General features: G+C 34.1%; 2 protein-coding genes and 1 non-coding gene across 3 annotated transcripts in view; 1 reads left to right on the top strand and 2 right to left on the bottom strand.

Annotated features, from left to right (window-relative positions):
* Positions 1 to 3,288: 3,288 nt before the first annotated feature.
* Positions 3,289 to 4,466, bottom strand: LOC110701491 (protein FAR1-RELATED SEQUENCE 9-like). Its single transcript, XM_021879137.1, has 2 exons — positions 4,113 to 4,466; positions 3,289 to 4,032 (listed from the first exon to the last, which is right to left on the bottom strand). The coding sequence occupies exons 1-2, from the start codon at positions 4,464 to 4,466 to the stop codon at positions 3,289 to 3,291; spliced, it is 1,098 nt and encodes a 365-aa protein (XP_021734829.1).
* A 5,449-nt stretch (positions 4,467 to 9,915) lies between these two features.
* The window catches only part of LOC110701409 (protein ILITYHIA-like), a 30,524-nt gene continuing 19,578 nt past the window's right edge, over positions 9,916 to 20,861 (top strand). The window contains exons 1-18 of the mRNA XM_021879064.1: positions 9,916 to 10,376; positions 11,951 to 12,327; positions 12,446 to 12,574; positions 12,656 to 13,037; positions 13,172 to 13,318; positions 13,427 to 13,611; positions 13,696 to 13,822; positions 13,966 to 14,039; positions 14,679 to 14,755; positions 14,902 to 14,938; positions 15,011 to 15,174; positions 17,184 to 17,367; positions 17,989 to 18,066; positions 18,562 to 18,681; positions 18,770 to 18,829; positions 19,525 to 19,608; positions 19,937 to 20,036; positions 20,133 to 20,302. Of these exons, the coding sequence (XP_021734756.1) occupies positions 10,262 to 10,376; positions 11,951 to 12,327; positions 12,446 to 12,574; positions 12,656 to 13,037; positions 13,172 to 13,318; positions 13,427 to 13,611; positions 13,696 to 13,822; positions 13,966 to 14,039; positions 14,679 to 14,755; positions 14,902 to 14,938; positions 15,011 to 15,174; positions 17,184 to 17,367; positions 17,989 to 18,066; positions 18,562 to 18,681; positions 18,770 to 18,829; positions 19,525 to 19,608; positions 19,937 to 20,036; positions 20,133 to 20,302 (2,610 nt within the window). The 5' untranslated portion in view covers positions 9,916 to 10,261. The remainder of the gene's footprint in view (positions 10,377 to 11,950; positions 12,328 to 12,445; positions 12,575 to 12,655; positions 13,038 to 13,171; positions 13,319 to 13,426; positions 13,612 to 13,695; positions 13,823 to 13,965; positions 14,040 to 14,678; positions 14,756 to 14,901; positions 14,939 to 15,010; positions 15,175 to 17,183; positions 17,368 to 17,988; positions 18,067 to 18,561; positions 18,682 to 18,769; positions 18,830 to 19,524; positions 19,609 to 19,936; positions 20,037 to 20,132; positions 20,303 to 20,861) is intronic.
* On the bottom strand, positions 9,918 to 9,991 carry TRNAN-GUU. Its single transcript has one exon. It is a non-coding gene; the product is annotated as a tRNA-Asn (tRNA).

The raw sequence follows: 20,861 nt of genomic DNA, 5'->3' as shown, positions 1-20,861 counted from the left end.
ATTAAATTTTCAAGGAGAAAAGGAAAGTAGTACCCTTCCTTTGATTCAACATTGGACTGATGCGAAGATTAAGAAGCGGATCAATTTGGAGATCAAAGCTGGTGATTTTGGGCAGGGACTATTGGATACCCTTACATATCCTGTTTCACATCCTCAAATTAGGGATCCTGTTGTTAAGCAAACTTGTGGTCAGGGGGCTTCTACAAGTGGTAGAAGTAGCCGCATTCTTGCATTTGAGCTTCCGGAAAATGTGATGACTGATGATGAAATTAAAGAAATTTCAACTGATGTAAGTGTTCTTTTTTTTTTATATATATATTTAGTTATTATCTCTTTATATGCACTAAAGTTACCCTTTATGTGCACTAAAGTTACCCTAAATATTCAGTTATAAGGGTTACTTTATGCATTTAAAAGGGTAACTTTATGCATAATAAAGGGTAACTTTATGCATTTAAAAGGGTAACTTTATGCATATATCATGAATTTTCATTTATTTTTTATTTTTATTTGTTACATTTGTATAGTTTCTTATTAATTCATATGTTTGCAGGCTGTTCATGAAACATTTCTTTTGGTTAAAAGAAATATGGATGTATTATTGTTGGTTCAGTCATAGGGTTTTCAAGCCTTGAGTGATATGATTTCTTCTCGCAAAACTGTTTCATTATCCTCTGATGATGCTGTTGCAGTTTCTCAAACTCAACAGCTACTCTCTGATCCTCATTACCTGAAGCTTTTAGATGGTTTAATTGAGGAGTGTAATAAGATGAAGTCTGTTCATGAATTGCTTCGTGATTTTTATGAACCTGAAGGTCATAACAATGAGTTTCCTGGAGATGAACCTGTAACGAATAGGTCTGAGGATGATGTCAATGGTAATGGAAAAAGTGTTGTAATGAATAGGTCTGAGGATGATGTCAATGGTAATGCTGGGCCTTCTGTAGAAAATGCTTCTAGAAGTATCATCAGAGGCAATAAATCTTTGTGCTCACTCGACTGTGGGCCAGTAGGTGTGAATGTGCCTTTTCTTACACTGTTTTTGAGGGCTAATGCTCGGATTTTCAAGAATTTGCCTAAGTTACATTTGGAAATTCTTGATTATTGTTTACTGAAGGATGATTCAATGATGAGGAAGTTAAGTGTCATTTTTTATGATAATTATATTTTTATATGTTTTTTTTTCCTTTATTTTTTTTTAATGCTTATCTTATTTTTTATTGTTGCAGTGAGAACCTTGTTACTTTTGGGATGAATTTTTTAATTCCAAGAGAAGACATGGTGTCCCTGGTAGCTCCACTTAGAATTCGATGGTGCATCATTGATTGCTACTGTCTGTATTTGAATGAGAAGGCATGTTTTGATTCTGGTCCTCGAAAATTCTTCTTTGGTGTGAGGCAAAGTGTAAGTAATTTGATTTTTTATATATATTTAAACACATTTACTTTATATAAATATATAAACAAGTTCTCATACTTTTAATAGTTTGCATTCTTGCATGTTTGTGAAAACATTGGCAAAGGTGGAATTTCACAAGTTGTTAATGATTTGCACGATTTATGGGAAGGTTGGGTGAGCTATGAGAATCCTGAATGTGATATTATGGATGCTGAACTGGTATATTTCATGCTAAATTACTATCAAAACTTTAAAAAAGTTCTGTTTTTGTGTTCCTCTGTCTAAATCAGTGTTTTAATTTTTCTGTTTCAGATCTATTTTCCTGTTCTTGTTGAGAATCACTACATTTTGTTTGTTATTGATCATACAAAAGAGGTGGTATATTATCTTGACAATATTATCTGGCGTGATGATGCTCTTGAATATACCAAAGAATTGTCTTCACACTTGGTATGTTTATGTTGATTCATTGTTATGTTTCTGTTTACTTATTTTTCCATTTAATTTTTTTTTTTGTTTTTATTTTATTCTAAACTTTTATATTTTATGTCAGTGTGATCAAATGGGTGTTTTTCTCGGAAAAAGAAATCATCCAAAGAGTTCTCAGCTACCTTCTTATGGGTTTCAAATTGTTGAGTTGGAATGGAGAAAAGATAAAGTTGACAATTTGGACTGTGGGGTGTTTGTCATGTATCACATGCTCCATTTTGTTGGCGAATCGTTCAAATTAAATGAACTAAAAACAGTAATTATAAATCTATTTTGTCTGTAGTTTTTCCCTTTCTAATGCTTTTATTAATTACATATTGATAAGTTTTTTTTTTTTTTTTTTTCTGTTGTGAGATTATTGGGAGAAAATTTATGCAAGATGAGATCTGTACCACACTGGTGCTCTGTGATTTGAATGAATCTAGGAATGATTTGTTGTCAGAATTAGAGAAGTTCAATGAGAAGAAGAAAGATCCTGCTTATTGCCAGGGAATTGAAATGAGAAGAAAGGATGCAATTGCTGCAAAGAAGAAGAAAGAAAATGAAGAAAGAAAAATGGCAGCTGAAGCAGAAGCAAAGGCAGAGGCAGAAGAAGAGAATCCCAAAGGAAAAAGGGCAAAAAAGAAGACAGACAAGTACATGCACTCCTTCTAAAGGGTGAAATGACTGTTAGTTATTAGTTGATTAGGTCTAGGAGTATTTTTTGAACAATGAAAAAACTTAATGTATGTGCACATACATCAAGTTAAATGATGTAATTAAACTTAGTGTATAGTTTTTGGTTCTTTTGGAATACTAATGTATGTGCATACATTAAGTAATTTGAAAGGTTCTTATGTATGTTTTTATGGGGTCACTTTTGTGCATAAAAAGGGTTACTTTGTAGCATAAAAAGGGTTACTTTTGTGGGTAGAAATAATAAGTTTATACATGATAAGGTATACTTTTGTGGGTAGATGGGGTAACTTTTATTGATAAAAGGGGTAACTTTTATTAACAGAAAGGGTAACTATTACCAAAGAAAAGGTTGATTTAGTGGATAGAAAGGATAACTTTTATGCATGAAAAGGGTTACTTTTATGCATGAAAAGGGTAACTTTTATTGATAAAAGGGGTAACTTTTATCAACAGAGGGTAACTATTACCAAAGAAAAGGTTGATTTAGTGGATAGAAAGGATAACTTTTATGCATGAAAAGGGTCACTTTTATGCATGAAAAGGGTTACTTTTATACGTTAAAAGGGTAACATAAGTTGATGTGTTCCAATAATTAAACATGTGCTAATAAAAGTGTCAATCACATTTTCATTAAACTAGTCATAAAGTAAAAAAACAAAAGAAAAATAGTTTAACAATACAAGGTATATTAATTTCGAAAAAAAAAATGTTCTAAAAAAGATTTTAAAAGAGTCGTAAGTTAGGTGTCTTTGATCCAAATTCTGATTTTGGAGGTGGCAGTGCTGGTTTTCTTTTTCTCTTGCTTTTTTCAAGTCCTCCTTTTTCTCTCTTGCTTCTTCCTTTTGTTACAGCCCTTTTAGGATCAAGTATTATTGGTACACTTGTGCTTGTACTCGATGCTGAAGAAACGTCAGTATTGCTTTGAGTGTTGTCTGCCACATCAGGAATGTTAGAAGCAGCTTCTGCACTTTCTTTCTGAGCAGCACTAGCAAGTAAGTCTTCCACCATTTTAAGACTGTTTCTGAAGCTTTCTTCCACAAATGCTATTGTCTCTTCATTTTCTTGACTTTTTAAGATTAGACTGTAGTATTTCCTCATACTTGTTTGCCTCCATGGAATATATTGCTGTTTAGGATCCTGATTCTTCAACCTATCCCATGCCTCTGTTTTTGCAAACTTAGTCCATCTTTTTGAAACATACGTGTCTGGTATTCTTGTTACTGAATGCAAATGTAGAATTCTGATGCAATGATAACATAACCATCCAGATGCTTCAAAATTTTTGCAAGTACACCATACAGTCTGGCTCTCATGTATATAGTTTACTTGATGTGCAGACCATGGCTTGTCTTCTAGTGTTACTTGATAAAGTAGGCATTCTTCATTACTGCCTAACATCTGAACAGTTGTTGCCATAGAGTATCCAAACTCCTCTTCAAAATCTCTAAAGAGTGATAAAGTGAAAACCTGTACATCAAAATCATGTAGCTTCATTTAAATTGCTATATATTAGGTGTAATTTATGTACTTGTCAGTTAACTTTTTACCTGTGCAGCATGCTTTAGCATTCCAGACAGAGGCAATGAAGTGAATGCTATTGACTTGCTACAGGTAAACTCATCATATTTCTCTGTGCTTCTCCAACGATTGGTTGTCTTCTTAAATATGGTATAAAATTCTGTCAAAGTAGTTGCTTTACTTGCTCTGAATCCTATAGCATGATTAGTGCTTTCACTCCTTTGTGACGATAAGATCCCTGCTGAAAAGAAATCTCTACTAAGGGCAGGACACCATTTGTCTTTCAACTCATACACTCTTTTGTACCAAGAGTGTTCTGTCAACTCATATTTCTGCAACATTGCCTGCCACTTTGCTTCGAATTCTTGTTCTGTCACACACATCTTTAAGCACTGGTTGAATGCAAATTTGAATTCTTTGTCTTTTTAAGAGCTCCAAATCTGGTTATGGCATTTTGCTCCAAATGCCATATACAAAGTCTATGCCTTGTATTAGGAATCACCTGCATTGAAAATAAAGGGGTCACTTTATGCTGTTAAAAGGGTTACTTTATGCACTAAAAAGGGTAACGTTATGCAGCTAAAAGGGTAACTTTATGTGAAAAAGGAAAACTTTATTGTCAGAGCTCAAATCTGTAAGATGTCAATATAAATCTTTTACCTCCAGAATTGCATTTGCCATTGCTTGGTCTTGGTCAGTGAATATTGAAGTTGGTTTTATATCCTCCATAGCTTTGAAGAAGGTTTGTAGTAACCACACAAATGAATCTGTCGTTTCATCCCCAATAAAAGCACATGCAAACATACAATTATGCCAGTGGTTATTTATGCCAACAAATGGAGCACATATAAGATTATATCTGTTGGTTCTGTATGTTGTATCAAAGACAAGAACATCTCCATATATCCTATAGTCTTCTAGAATCATTGAATCTCTTCAAAAGATATTGCAAATTCTTCCTTCTTTGTCAAACTTCACTCTAAAAAAGAAGTTTGGATCCTCTCATTGTTCCTGACTTAAAATGTTCACTAAAGTTTGAGCATCTCCAACCTTAATTTGTTCCATTCTTAACCTTGAGCAGAAATTCAGGTGATCTACAACACTATGGCCTACATTCTGTTCTCCTCCAGCCTCTGTAACCATGTAATTGTAAGTGTCCATTGTAGTTAGACCTGAAGATTTCATTGTTTTGATTGCTTCAGCTTTTTCCTGTCATTTTTCTTTCATAACGATGCAAATAATGCCACTGTGGCTTTGTTAGCTCGTGGTTATGCTGAATAACATGAGCCACTACCTCAAACTGTCCTTCTTTATTCACTTTTGCTCTTATGCATGCCTTGCAATTCGATCTTGTAATGGCTACTTGTCTTGGCTTTCTTGTTTTTACATTTACATCCTCTTCATCAACCATTTCAACTAACTTTGTTTTCTTCTGACCTGAATGTCTCTTTCCCTTAGCAGAACACACATAGTTTTTCTCAGTTACTATTTTTGTGTGTTGTTTGAATCTAGTTGTATGTTTTCTTATTGAAAACCCCAGTATAGCAGCATGTTTTTCATACAATTCCAAAATTTCTTCAAAAGTTTCTCTTACCACACCAACAAATGATCCTCTAAGATCTAAACCAGAAGCATCAATTGGATTTGTATCTGTTATTTAATACAAACAAATCAGATAATAACCACAGGCAGCATAAAAAAAGGGTAACATTCGTTTGAAAATAGGGTAACTTTTATGCATGAAAAAGGTAACATTTAGGCATTCAAAGGGTTACTTTTTGCATACAATCTGAATTTTCAGCATACAATCTGAGTGTAACATTTGTGCATAAATAGGGTCACTTTTAAGCATGAAAAGGGTAACATTTAGGCATTCAAAGGGTTACTTTTTACATGCAATCTCAAAAGTTCTGCATTCAATCTGAGGGTAACATTTAGGCATAAGTACGGTCACGTTTATGCATGAAAAGGGTAACAATTATGTATTCAAAGGGTTACTTTTTGCATACAATCTCAAAAATTTATAGAAATTACCTTCAGTTGCATTTGATTTGGTTGTTTGTTCTAAATTTGAATCAATTGATTTATCAGGAACCACTTGATTTTCTGCATTGTGAATTTCGTCTTCTGCATTCTCAATTGCTTCATCTGCATTATCAATTGCTTCATCTGCATTGTCTGGATTGTTGAATATTGGTACGAATTCATCTCCAAAACAATTAGTTTCTTCTTCTTCTATAATCGATCGATTTAAATCGATTTCAAATTCAGTCTCAATTTGCCTCTGTTTTTGTAGCAATTCATGAATGAGATTGCTGCAATTTGTTGTATCGAAAGTCGAATTCTCCATTGATGATCGATTTCTGCAATTTGTAAGTTTTCTAACCTTTTTTCTCCTCGATTGATGATCGTTTTCTGCAATTTTTGCGATTTCTCACTTTCTCTCTCCTCAATGGATGATCGAGAGCTGCGTTTTCTCACTTTCTCTCTCCTCCATTGTTGTTCTGCTTTTTTTTTATTTTTAGGTATGAAATTCCGCGATTTAAAAAAAAACAGTAAATGGGTTGCACGTGCGAAAAACCCGATGTACAGTAAAAATACTGTACACCAGGTACATGCAAATGGGATTGTAAAATAAATGACTAAACATCAATTGATTTTGCATTAGAAACGAATCTAACACCCATATGAGACTCGAACTAAGATACGTATCTAATCTGTACATCTAATTCAACAACTCTATTTTATACGAATATACGATGTCTTAATAGTATAGTTGAGAAAATCGTTGAAATTGAAAAAGTAATTAGTTAATTATATGTGGAAATTAAAATAATTAAATTATTTAAAACAAATCGTCACACAAGTCTATAAATGTTATTGAAATCTATATACTACGTATCTTAATAATTAGTTGGATTTTTATCTCATGCATACTATATATGTTTGACATCACATTTGGAGCACCTCAAATGATAAGGTTCAAAATAAATTATTACAGACTACTCAAATAATTGTTAGAAGGAATTGATTGATCTTCTGTATAAAGTTCAAGGTGATAATATAAAAAGGAATTAAATCAAGAAGTTACTTTGGGTACTATTTTTCAAGATAAGGTGTTATAAATTTTATATTTAATTAGTTATCTAAATCATCTTTATTTTTAAATATAAAATAATATTCCATAATAGTTTCTTCAAACATATGACCTAGCTTAGTAATATTAGCACTTGGTCAATTTCCTCGACTAACAGAATCAAAGCAAAGTTATCAGTGACATCAACCCAATTAGAAATGTAATGAAATTCCAGCGCATTAATTTCACTTTATTGGTTCGTTTTTGTCTATTTTTCAAACTTCCAAATATCTATCATTGTCAAGCATAGCCGCAGGGTAATGGTGATCCCTGATTCAGCGTGACCCAATTTTGCGGATTTGGGTATAATATTTCATGATAAAGCTTGTCTTGACTCGAATTTTGAGCACCTCTACTACAAGCATATCAATTCATTTATTCATACAATTAATAAGTTAGTCATATAATGTTTTTTTTTTTTTTTTAAAAAAAAAAAGTTCAATTGTATCAAACAAAATCTAAATGTAAAAACGTTGTTAACCTTAAAAAATTTCTCTCACTACTCGTTTGAATAATCTTTTTGTTACCTAGACCATGAATATGACTAATGAAAGTTTTTTAATTAGCTCAATTCATACATGCATGCCACCACAAACGATTGATAATTACTGTTAGTTGAAACGAACACTACAAAAGGGGGGTGAATTGTAGTTGAGTTCCTAGTGACTACTTTTGCAAAATATAAAACAGAATATAAAGGAACTTTGCAATGCACACAGGATTTTACGAGGAAACCTTCCAGGGCCCAGATAAAAACCAATCCACTATAATAGGGCAAACACTAAGCTACAAACCTATTATATGACAGACCTTTACTCACAAGTTCCAGATTAAACCTGCTATACAGTAGGACCCTATCCTACCCAACTCAAGTTTCAAACTTGAATTCACTCGCACTATCACAGTACTACCTCACAACTTTTACACTCAAAGCTATCTTACCTGTATGTAATATAAATGTCATACACATACACACACCCAATAACCCAACCAATTACAGAAAATATAACATCTAGAATATGTTAAGCAAGCAATGCACGAAACCCTAAAACAACTATGACAAGATTAAAAGCTTGGCAAACTTACACAAATTAAGCTCAGAGATTTTTCACGCAAAACTCACACAAAAAACTTATGAAAATGTGATCTCTACTATTTATACAAAATTAACTCATATAGCAAGTAGGGTTTTTCAAAAGATAATTAAGTTAATTTAACTAAATCACAAAATAAAGTTTTATGTAAATCTTTTAAGAGAAAATCTTTTCGGAAAATAAGATAAGATAAGTTATAGCAAAAAGAATAATATATTTTGTTAAAACCAGATTTTAAGAAATAAATTATCTCGAAAATCTTTTCTTAAAATCTATCTTTTATCTTTTTCCGTTTAATTAAATTTGCCAATTATCTTGTCATGCTTCTAATAAGTTTCGTGCATATTTACTTAACATATTTAACAATAAATCTAGAAGATAAAATCTTAACTAAATTGATATTTTTGTGCCGCGTTTCTGTAATATTGAATTACTTGGGCTTCACGCAGACCATGACCAAGTTCCTGCTGTCACTCTTGCTCCAGTCTTCAACTGGAACTTTGCAGACTAAGTTCCTTCCAGAACTTACTGTCTTCAGCTTGTATCCTCCAAGTTCCTGTTAGGGAACATTCCTGTTAAGGAACTCAGTTCTTGTTAGAGAACTCTTCTTCTACATTGTTTGACTTTTCTTCAAAGGTCTTTTCATGTCTTCTTAGCTTAAGTTACTCTTCCACCTCCAAGGTCAACTTCACCTGTACTAATCAAACACTTATAAACCTTTATGAGTTGAGTTTGCTTTAGTTTATGTTCATCATCATCAAAACCTTTAAGCTTCAACAATTACAGTGAAAGAAGATAATAATTAGTGCAAAACAAACTCTTATTGTTAAGAGAATTAAAAAATAATAATTCATGTAGCCTCCACTAGGGGTGTTCATAAATCGGTCAGGACCGAAAAAATGGACCGGACCACCCCGGAACGAACCCGGACCGGACCGAATTAATCGGTCCGGTCTTCGGGAATTCGGTCCGGTCTTCGGGTCTTAAAATTCATTTTTCTGGTCTTCTGTCCATTCCTGTCCAAAACCCTATAGAAACCGGTTTTGGACTGGACCGATTTTTTTATTAAAAATATGTGTGAAACCTTAAATAATGGTTAAAATTATCCTTAATAAGCTTAGTAAACTTTAACTTTATAAGTTTTTTTGCACTAAACATACAAAAAAATACGTAAAAATGACGTTACAATATAGTTTTTCCAATACTTTTTTTGTGTTTTCCTTAACTCTATTAAAAATTTAGTATTCTTTTTAAAAAAATCTTAAATCGGTCCAAAGCGGTCCGGTCCGGGTTTTGGACCGAATCTTTCGGTCCGGTCCGGGTTCGGTCCTAACTTAATCGGTCCGGTCTTCGGTTCTTAACATTCTAATTTTCGGTCTTCGGTCCAATCCAGTCCGGTCCGGTCCGGTCTTGGACCGATGAACAGCCCTAGCCTCCACAATTGACAATAATTAAGGTAAAATAAAAAAGTAATAATTTTTTTTAAAAAAGCAACTACTACTCATTGTTAAGAGAAATAAAAAAAGTAATAATTCATGAAGCATAGAAATCAAAAAGTAATTAGTACAAAACAAACTCCATCATATTTTAAAAAATTTGAAATTCGCTAGAAGGAGGGGTCGAACCTCCGACCTTGTGGTTAACAGCCACACGCTCTAACCAACTGAGCTATTCCAGCTTCTTGAATGAATTAATCTTAAAATAATAAATAAAAATTTCAAAACCTGAATCAAATATCTTTGTCTTCCACAACTCAACCAAGCAGCAGTTTCAGCAGCAACAACACAACACATCTAAAACCCTAATACATATAACCTTCAAACACCACCTCCATTTTCTCTCTCCTCCATTTTTACAACCCTTCATTCATCACCATTTTTACCACATTTTCTCTCTCCTCCTCATTTGGATCCTTACCTTATCGTAGAAGCTTCCTTATTCTTCTTCAATGGCGGACTCTGTTGAGCGGCTGAGTTTACTCGCCGAGTCCGTCACTACTTCTTCTACTGATCTTCGTGTTCGCCTCTTTCGCTATGATATTCCCGATGTTCTCAGAAATTCTGGTCCGATTTTATCTCCATTTTAATGCTTTTTTTCGCTATTTTTGTTAAACTAATGTGTTTTTTGTAAAGGAATTGTTTGTTTGAATGTAGGATTGAACATTTATGTGTATTGATGATTAAATGAAGTTTTGAGATTGATTTCAATTTTGTTTTTCGATTTTCGGAACGATTTAAGTGTAATTATACTTAATTGAGCTAGATTAGAGCAACTGGAAATTCAAGTGAGGTTTTAAGAGTAGAATTATGTTGGGAGATGAGGAATAATGTAGATTTTACCTATTTTGGAATAGCAATTTTTCGATTTCGGTTGATGATATAATGATGGAGCTTAGAAATGGTAATGCTGTATGGACGCTCATATGAATAAGGTGAAATGAATAGTTTGCCGAATCGGTTGTGTGCTTGCACCACGGATTTAATGAATCGAGTTTCTTAAGCGGAGTGTCAGTTTAGGTGTTTGGTGCTTAATGTGGAGCGAGTATGTACCTGAGGTTGGGAGGTGATTCTTTGTTTGGTTAGACTGATTCTCTGCATTTTTGGTCACGAGGAGGCATACTAGATCACTTCCAGAATTTTCATAGGTAAAATAAGTGAAATTAAAATCAGCTACATAGAGTTTATTACATCGGAATTTAGGCTAATGATGTATATCCTCTTGTGGGACTCTGTGGATGGACTTTTGAAATATACAATCAGTTCAATAGAGAAATTTACTTGTGAACTGAACGCAATAAAAAATTTCACTTCTGTTTTTATGAAGAATTGTTAGGGCTTAGGGGGCATGTGCAAACTGAAAAAGGGTGTGGTATATCTATCCTTAATGTAAAGGAACATACACTATTGACTGAGAATATTTATGTTATGTTGGACGACAAGTCAAGTTGCAACTATGTTTAGTCAAAAGGGGTGTGTATCATTCCTACAAGTTGAAGTTAGGCATTGTTATGTTCACCTTCTATCGGCTTATTTCAGAAAAATACGTCCAAATGAGGGTTAATAAGTTCTAATAAGATAATATAAATTATGTTAATAAAGGTTACCCAAGTTCAGTTTACAACTAAAATAAGTTCTAATAAGTTTGAATAAGCTCAAATGACATAGCCTTAGTTATTAAACTTTTTTTTTTGGAAGTTGGGAGACTTAAGATAGCAAGATTTTGTTGTGCAAACATCTTGTTAAGTTGTAAAATTACATGCTGTAGTAGATATCAAATTTCACGTACTTTTTATACAATCTTTTCTTCAGGAGAGTAAATGCATCAAATGTGCTTGAGGTTTGTTGAATTATGTAAATTACTTTTTTCATTAGGGTAGATAATTTGCTCATGGCCGTAATTTTGATTTCATTTTATTCCAACACTGACAATAAATCTAGCCAGTCTTTTTTATCACAGTTTAGTTCTTGTCTTTTTAATTAGATGTCAATATTTGTTTTTGTATCACATAAATCTTTCATCTAATTTCTTGCTCTTATCTAAACAAAGGTCAACATTTCACCTGATCTTAGTATAGCTTGATTGATTCTAGCTTAGTTGAACACCATTGTCTCAATTGATTGATATTTAAACATTGCAGATATGTCAAGTGAGGTTGCTGTTGTCCTTGTGGATATTATCTTTAAAACTTTGTTCATTTATGATGATCTTCGATCGAGGAAGGCTGTCGATGATGTTGTTTTAAAGGCGTTGAGTGAGGTTGGGTTCATTAAAGCTTTTGCAGCTAGCCTTGTTCAGGTTATGGAGAGGCTGCAAAAGTCTCGTTCTTATGTTGGATCCTACAGGCTTATAAAGTGGTCCTGTTTTCTTTTAAGTAGCAGTAAATTTCCCTCTATCTCAAAGAATGCTATGTCCAGAGTAATTGCTGCACAGGCATCACTGTTTCATCTTGTTATGAAAGGATCTTTTCGTGAGATAAGGGCTTCTAAACGATCATTTTTTAGCCTATTGTCTAAGGTTGAATCCCATTATCCCATAATTGCAATTTGCTAGAATCCTTCCATTTCATTTTAATTTACAATTCTGACTTTGGAGCTGGTACTAAATATTGTCGTTATGTGTATAATGTCATTAGTCCCAGGATATCTACAAAGCCTATATTGATGAGTTGAAAGATGCGAAAATACCATACAAAGAATGTCCTGATATTGTTTGGTTGTTGATAGAATATTCAAGAAAGAATCCTTCGTTTGGACAATACAAGGTGAGACTATTCTCCGTTATTTTGTCATATTGGCAGCTGTTCTCTTGAGATAGAGTTCTAAAGTAACTTTCCATTGTGCAGCCAATATTCCTCGATTTATATGTGAAAGCTATTCTTAGTTCAAGAGAGAAACCTGCAAAGGGACTTAGTGAGGCTTTTTCTCCACTTTTTTTGTCCCTAACGCATGAAGAATTCGAAAATGTTGTTGTTCCTTCATCTGTCAAAATGTTGAAACGCAATCCCGAGATAGCTCTGGAATCAGTTGAGGTTCTCTTGAGATCAGTGAGCATTGACTTAAGTAAATATTCGATTGAATTCCTCTCAGTGGTTTTACCACAAGCTCGCCATGTCGATGAAGGAAGGAGGCGTGGTGCTTTGGCAATTATGCAGTGTTTGAGTAAAAAATCCAGTAATCCAGATGTTATTGATTTGATTTTTAAAGCCATTAAATCTGTAATTGGAGGTATGATGTCAACGTTTATGAAGCTCTATAATGACGGATTGCTGTTACTGGCTGAAAGTTGAAGTGTTGCTTAAGTATCTTGTGGTATTAGTGTTCTATGAAACTTTAATTGGTACTTTATTTTTCATCAACAGGCTCAGAGGGAAGACTCCAATTTCCTTACCAAAGGGTTGGGATGTTCAATGCCCTGCAGGAATTGTCCAATGCTCCTGGAGGAAAATTGTTGAACGATTTGTCATCTTCATTATGCAGCTTTCTCTTGTCTTGTTACAAGGATGAAGGTGATTAATATTTTTACAAACTGTGATATTCCTACATACATGCATAACGTATACTCGTATGTTTTTCTTGTAAACTTCGTGTGACTGATTTGTTTTCCAAATATGCAGGAAACGAAGAAGCAAAGCTTGCTATCTTGTCAGCATTGGCCTCTTGGCTAGCGCGAGGGGCAGATTCTATCCAACCAGCTACAGTTTCTTTTTTGAATTCGGGATTGAAAGAGAAGGAAGGTCTTAGAAGAGGTCATCTCAGATGCCTAAGGATTATATGCAACAATGCTGATGTCACTATACAGGTAATTATTGTATTCTGTGGCTATTTTATTTTTCGGCCACAGCTCTTTCTGAGTGTTACTTTTGCTGCTGATGTTACTATGTAGGTTTCATCTTTGCTGGGACCTCTTATCCAAATAGTAAAAACAGGTTATACGAAATCAGTTCAGCGTCTGGATAGCATCTATGCGTTGCTGTTGGTTGCAAAGATTGTAGCTGTTGATATGAAAGCAGGTAGCCTTTAAATTGTAACTAATATGAGTAATAATATCTGTTAGTGGGCTCTATCATCTTCTAGTGATGTATTTTTTTTATTTTTTATTTTTTTATTTTATAAATATGTCCTCTTAAAGGTTCTTTTTGAATCTGTATTCCAGAGGAGGCTGTTGCAAAAGAGAAGATCTGGTCTTTAGTTGCTCAAAATGAGCCATCATTGGTTCCTCTTTCCATGGTATTGTTTATTTGTACTTGTATGAATTATTCCTGTTTTCTGGTGGTAATGATATTACATTGATTTGTGACTGTTAAAACACTCTGCCTCGGTTTCTTTGTGGTCTCTCTCCCTTCTGTTTTTATCTGTGCTCACTTACAAAACTAATTTTATTACTATTAATCTCTGTGGGAAACCTGCTAGTGAAATAAATTGTGAACAAATGTGGTATTTGAGTTGTGGTCAACCGTTTGGCTTCATGTTTCACCATATATATATGAAATGCTGTTTATTTTTTTAAAACAATTTGTTCGTTCAGTCAACTGTAAAGTCCTTTTTAGTTTTAAATCATCAACAATTACTGTACCTATATGAGGATGTAACCATACAGAAAGCAACCATCTTTATTGAAAAGGCCAAGATGCTCTGTCTCATCTGTACCCCATCCTTTGCTTGAGTTAGAGAGGGAGAGGGACAGGGACAGAGCATAATTTGGTGTCTCAGTATTACATGCAACTTTGCTGATAGCAGGTTGGTTGCATGATTCAGCTTCTACCTTTCTGCATCTTTGAACTATTATGTATCTTCTTTGTTTGTTATAAGCTAATAGCTATTATGACAATCATTAAACCTTTTCCATTTGTTGTCTGTTTTGTTTAGGTCCCGAAGCTATCAGGTGAAGATTGTCTGGCTTGTGTTGATCTCCTTCATGTGATGATGATAGACCATACAAAAAGGTTATTTCTGGGCTAACCTCTGTGGTGTCTTTTGTCTTTATTTTATAATACTTTCAATACCTTTCCTTTAGGCTTAAACTGCTGCCCATAATGGCCATTTATATTTTTATGTAGTAATGGGAATTGATTCCTTTGTTGTTGTACAGGACGTTAGAGTCTTTCTCTGTTCAGGCATTGTTTCAGGTAAGCTAGTCAGGTTGCTGGTTGTGTGTTATTGTTCATATAATTGTTGTTATTAATGCAAGTCTTTTACAGTTATTGTTCCATCTTTTGTGCCATCCATCATGGCAAATTCGCAAAGCTGCCTATATAAGCACCAAAAGAATTATTGAAGCAGTTCCCCAGACAGCAGACACACTTTTGAAAGAATTTGCCATTTTTCTTTCAACTGTAGTAGAAGCTCGTCTCTTACATACAAGGTATATGTTTTACCATGGGCCAGTACTGTCTATAATTACGCTGTTATCTCTTTTACCACTTCATTTATTTTAATATCAAAATTGTTGTTTTTCTGCAAGACTTTAGAATGTAAAAGAATTGTACCATGTTGCAAACAATCTAAGTCTTCTACCTCAGTCACTTATACTAGAAGAAAGGGGAATGGTAGTGGAGGAAATATTCTCCTGAGTTGTAAGAGGAGTTATTTTGTAATTGTGATAGAAGTTAGTTAGAGTGTTGGAGTAGAGAGCAGATAAGGAAATGTTGAGGTTAATCAGTTGGGGTTGACAGCATACCGAGGGGTACTGAGAAATGTTGGGAGAATTATTACTTGGGAAAGCTCCAACATTATTTCTTACTAGTCTTCCCTAATCCAATCTTTGATTTTATCATTGATTTTTCAAATCCTTCACCCTAATTTCCTAAAATATTCTGTCTAGTGTGGAAATAGCCAAGGATCATCCTGATTCCAAGCACATACTGTAAGCTATCCAATTGAATTTTTTGTTTCTTAAAAAGGTTTCTTCTTAAACAGCATAAACTACTCAGATCTCATTTTAGAAAATCTCTTGCTCTTTGTGCTCCATTACTACTTATACCACATTTTGGAGGTCATATCAAAATACCATTTCATGCTAAGCAGTTATTAAAAGAAATATCTCAACTTTTAAGAGTTCTGGCTTTCAATTGTTCTGATTGAATCTGGAAATCGGAAAGAAAATATGAAATTGGGTGCTTTTTGTGCTTATAGTAAAGAGCAATTATTATGTTGGTCAGGTTTTTGTTAATCAAACTTAACTGAAGTTTACTATACTCCTCCCTTTGTGAACCTTGAGATTTCTTTTGGACTAAAAGGTTGAAGAGATTGAGCGATCCTTTGCCATTAAGAAACCACACAGTATATATAGTTTCTGAGGTTTTGGTTAACCAAAAAGTTACTGGAGTTCTCCCTGTGATAACCTCAAGATCTGTTTTGCAATGAAAGCTTGAAGAGATAAAGGATTCCTTTGTCAGTAAGAAACCACACAATATAAGTTTGTAGTCTATCAGGAAAAGAAAATTAATAATGGTTGCCTTTCTAGTCTGTGCACTGCCCTTATTTTCGAGGTATTGTTTTTGCAGTCTTGAAAAATTCAAGAGGTGTAAAGACATAATCTTTCGGGGGGGGGGGGGGGGGCGCTGGTTGGGTGGGTTGGGGATGGGCTAGATGGGAACCTCATCTTGTGGGGCGAGATTAGGAGTCTGTGTTTGTTGAGGAGGGTGGTTTTTTTTTTTTTTTTTTTTTAAATATTTGGTGTCCAAGTATTTTCCTTGATGCCTAGTAGCTATCCCTAGGGTGTCTATTACTTGTCTACCCATTTTCTTTTTGGCCCTTGGTCATTAAAGACAGGTCTTCAAAGGAAAGGCTGGCAGCCTTTGTTGGTACACATGCCTTATGTTTAGATCTATGAAAACTTACTTCTTATTAGGAGAGTGCAAGTTCTTTGTTCTTGCAATATGTCTATTGTGTTAGCTTCATGCTGAACAAAGTAGTTGCAATTATGGGAGATATTTACTAAATTATTTATTTTGGAACACTTCCCATTAAACTACCACTTTTTAGGGGGTTAAAGAGAGTAAATCTTAATGCCATTTAGCTTGCATGGCTATCAATTGGTTTGATGCTGTAGTTGTTTGGAAAAGAAAGAGATTTTAGTGGTTGATATTTAGTAAGTCATGGTGGAATATGATTATTTTTATTATTTCTTTATATTACGATATGTGGATTTGGGGTGAATTGGCAAGCTCAGCCTATTTTTTGTCTCTTTGACTGACATTGATTGTGATTAGTCTGTTCCTTAGTTTTGTAAAATTACTTTTGTAACTGTGAAGCTTCCATGAGATTTAGGGGTTTGTTATAATTTACCTTATGTCCCTGCTGTTTTTGATATAGAAAGAAATTATAAGCAAGTTCATGTGGCAATAGGGTAATTAATTTGTTGTTTTGTAGCGACACAGAAAATGCAGTGGAAGCCTCTGTTTCTTTCCTTCCATCTGTAGAGGTAATGGTGAAGGCCCTGGTAAATATATCTTCTACAGCTGTTTCGGTTGCTCCAGAGACATGCGGTCGTGTCATATTTTGCTCACATCATCCGGCTTTACTTGGCACCGGAAAGAGAGATGGAATTTGGCAGGTAAATTTATTTGCTCAACTGGCTACCTTTTTCATAAATTACTCTGTAATCGTTGATGAATTTTGTTTGAGTTTCTGGCTAAGATGTGTTCCCCGGTAAGAATATCTTGCATATAAGGCAGTGAAATTGTTACCTGACCTGTTGTCTGTGCCATTTGACTGAAAATTTTGTGGCCTGAGTTTCTACATTGTTTCATGCTGATTGGTGTCACTGTTAATATGTTTTCTAGATGTTTGATCACTTTGTCTTACCTATTTTCTCATCCCTGCTTACTACACATGTTTTTTCTTTGTTAAAAAAGGTGTTAGTTCCTTGTAGTTTCGTGAATGTTTGTGTCTTTTAACTTCTGCATCACCATATTTCACTCTCAAATATGAGCAGTCCTGGTGAATTAAGCTCCTGATGATTTTGTGGTTAATTTTTGTGCCTTATCATTCTCTTTTTTGATAAGTTATTGCAAAATTTAGCTACAGATGTAATTCTTTATGGTTTAAGATTTTGATGCTTATGAGCTTGTTTTTTGCTGCTCGTTTTATGTTATTGTGGTAACAGTTCTATCAGATTCTTTTTTCTTTTTAATCATGCCTGTAATATTCAATAATTTGCTTTTATTTTTTCCAGAGAATATCAACATGCTTGCGGACACAGGGTTTTGATGCTCTGAGCATTATTGCTGGAGAGATCAAAAGCATTTGTGAGGTTATTTATCTATCCTTATCTATGATGACTTTAGAGTTGTACACTTATACTCTTCATATCTTTTCAAGTCACTGATCTGTGCAATATTAAATTTCAGATGACTATGGTCTGACATACCTTAGCATACTCAGTGTGATGTGAATTTATTTGTGTTCCCAGTCCTTAATTTTTTTTTTTGTTTAAAATAGGTAAATCAGTCCTTAGTTTAGATTCATTATTCTGATATTTCATTCTCAGCCTGTAAAAATAAAATAAAATTCCTTCCAAGTGAAATGCCGGCAAGTGTCTGATTGGCCTACTTTGTGGGTAAAATACAATCTGCTTTCGCACTACTTATGTCATGAATGTTCATCTTCTCTATCTGAAGCTCTGAACATTCAGAGAGGCTGCCTGACTTGCTTCTTTCTGGGTTCTCACTGTTGTTTTATTATCTGAGGACATTTATCGGCCGCGCTCTTGTTTTTTCATATCTTTTGATATTGTTGTTTATTACAGGACCTTGTAGGAACAACAGGATTGATGAGTAGAAATCTTCTTGAACAACAGGGAGCTATTCATTCCTTGTGTACACTGATGACTATAGCTCCAAGTGATACATATTTGGAATTTGAAAAGGTGAAGCCCAAGATGTTAGATTATAGAGTTTTAAGACTAATCCTCTGTTTCTCTGTGCTGATCGTCTGTGTACTGTATTGCTTTACAGCACTGTAGCAGTCTGCCTGACCGCTATACACATGATGCTCTTTCTCCAAATGACATTAAGGTAAAATTCTATTTCGCTCACCGATTTCATTTATGTTCCACTGCAGTGATTCTTCGCTATTGGTTTGGCTCTATTTGAATCTTGATATTATCAGTAGGGGAAGTTGATTGTTCGCCTTTATTTTGTTTTTGATGGATATTTGACTTGTATAGCACATCTAAATATGTTTACTTAATTATATTCTTTATTCCCCTAGAGAAACACACTGGATTTTCCATACCTTGTGTCATACTTGCTGTGAGTATGACTCAGTTTTGGTAGTTTTATAACTACATTTTTCTATGGAATATAATGCAAAATATATCTGAGATTACATGGAGATATGTAGTTGGTTGCAAATGAAGTATTGAAGCGAGAATTCAGTTTGATATCATCTCGTTTTGTAATTTTTTATTTGTAAAAGGCAGGGTACTGTTGGCTATATTTTGTGTGAAGTGACAAGGTCCAAAGCTATATGGACATCTCTAAGAGTATTCTACTCCTTATAATTAATATGATTTCCTTTTCCATTCTTGTTTCTTGGGTGTGTGTTAAAGATGTCATGTTTAAGTGTTCTCTGTTTAACTGTAACTTTTGGTGCATTTTTTATGTTATTGTGCAGCATACATAATGACAGCTCTATAGTAACATCAAGCTTGACTTGTGTTTGTAGCTTCCCATAAAATCTCTTATTTATGACGTATTTCTGATTTCAGATCTTTAATACCCCAGAGGGTACTCTCTCAAGTGAGGTTGGTGTATATGTTGCTGCCAGGGACTCTGAAGAACAGGGAAGCAAGGTGATCTTCTCCTTAAATTTAATTGACATCTAAATTTTGATAAATAATGGGATGTATAAATTTGCGAAGGAAAACAATATTGAAATTTTCTTTATTTTCAATATTAAAATGTTCTAAAAATATCTTGCTGCTTGACTGATATTAATTGAAGATAGTTTCCTAAATTTATTGCTTAATTGGTATGTTACCAAAAGTGTCGTAATAACTTTGGTTGCCTGTTATGTGGTATGACATGGCAAGTGAGCTTGCACTATGAGAGGGGACCATTTGGGGCTTGCTCTCCTCTCATTATTTATTAATTTATGTTTTCTCTTATGGGTTTTTCCAGGAACATGTGAGCTCCAATCACTCTGTACGAAAAGATCTGTCTCGAAAAGATGCTGCTGGGCCAGGCAAGAAAGACTCTGGAAAAACAGCAAAAAAAAATGGTCTGACTTTTAGAATCTCTTCTTCTTTATTATCTTCATGATGAGTTCTCAGCATGAGTGCAAACATTTATTGTTTGTGTTTTGTAATGTGTGTAGACAAGGGCAAGACTGGTAAAGAAGAGGCACGAGAACTTATCCTAAAGGAGGAGGCTTCTATAAGGAAGAAGGTCAAGGCCATACAAAGGAATCTTTCTTTGGCTTTAAGGGTTCTTGGTGCGATGGCCATCGCCAATCCTATATTCGCGCACAGTCAACTGGCATCCATGGTTGCTATCTTGCTGTTATTAATTTTGGTTTTATATACTTAGCCATTTGAATAGATTTCATTTTTTTCATCTCTAATTTGACATAAGTGTTTTATTTTGCTTCAAATTAACTGTTATCTAAAATTTTACAAAGTTTTTTATACCCTTATTTTGCTTTAAAACAAGTGTTAGATTATCGAGCATTGAAGTCATTATTTTTTCTCTATGTTAACCTTTAATATCACATATATATTGAACTGGAGGGAGCATTTTGATTTTATTATTGATGGCCATCTCAAAATAACATTCTAGAGAAACCTCTGAACTTCTGAAGAGTAATAAGTGGCAGTGGGATTATTTGTTATTTGTGTATCTATTGTATTGGTGGACCGTGGACGAGAATAAAGTTGTGGTTAGTGTTGAATTAGAGCCTTAGAGGCTTAAGTTAGAATCACCGGTGTTTTAACTATTTAGACTTAGTCATGGCAAGTTCTTGCTAGGAGGGGTTCAAGTGAGGTTATTGTTGCATTCAATGGTAAGGAGTTGCGATTGATTATTGTGTGGCACTGTGATTGTAGCA

The sequence above is a fragment of the Chenopodium quinoa genome, unplaced genomic scaffold, assembly GCF_001683475.1.
Source record: "Chenopodium quinoa cultivar QQ74 unplaced genomic scaffold, ASM168347v1, whole genome shotgun sequence".
NCBI lineage: Eukaryota > Viridiplantae > Streptophyta > Magnoliopsida > Caryophyllales > Amaranthaceae > Chenopodium > Chenopodium quinoa.
The sequence above is the reverse complement of the archived record's forward strand: the minus strand, read 5'-3'. Positions and strand labels throughout refer to the sequence as shown.

Bases quoted from the DNA above. Each gene is read 5' to 3' on its own strand.
- LOC110701491 (XM_021879137.1), bottom strand. From the start codon at position 4,466: ATGTGTGTGACAGAACAAGAATTCGAAGCAAAGTGGCAGGCAATGTTG. The intron at 4,033-4,112 runs GTAAAAAGTTAA...TTTGATGTACAG, and splicing joins TGCTAAAGCATGCTGCACAG to GTTTTCACTTTATCACTCTT.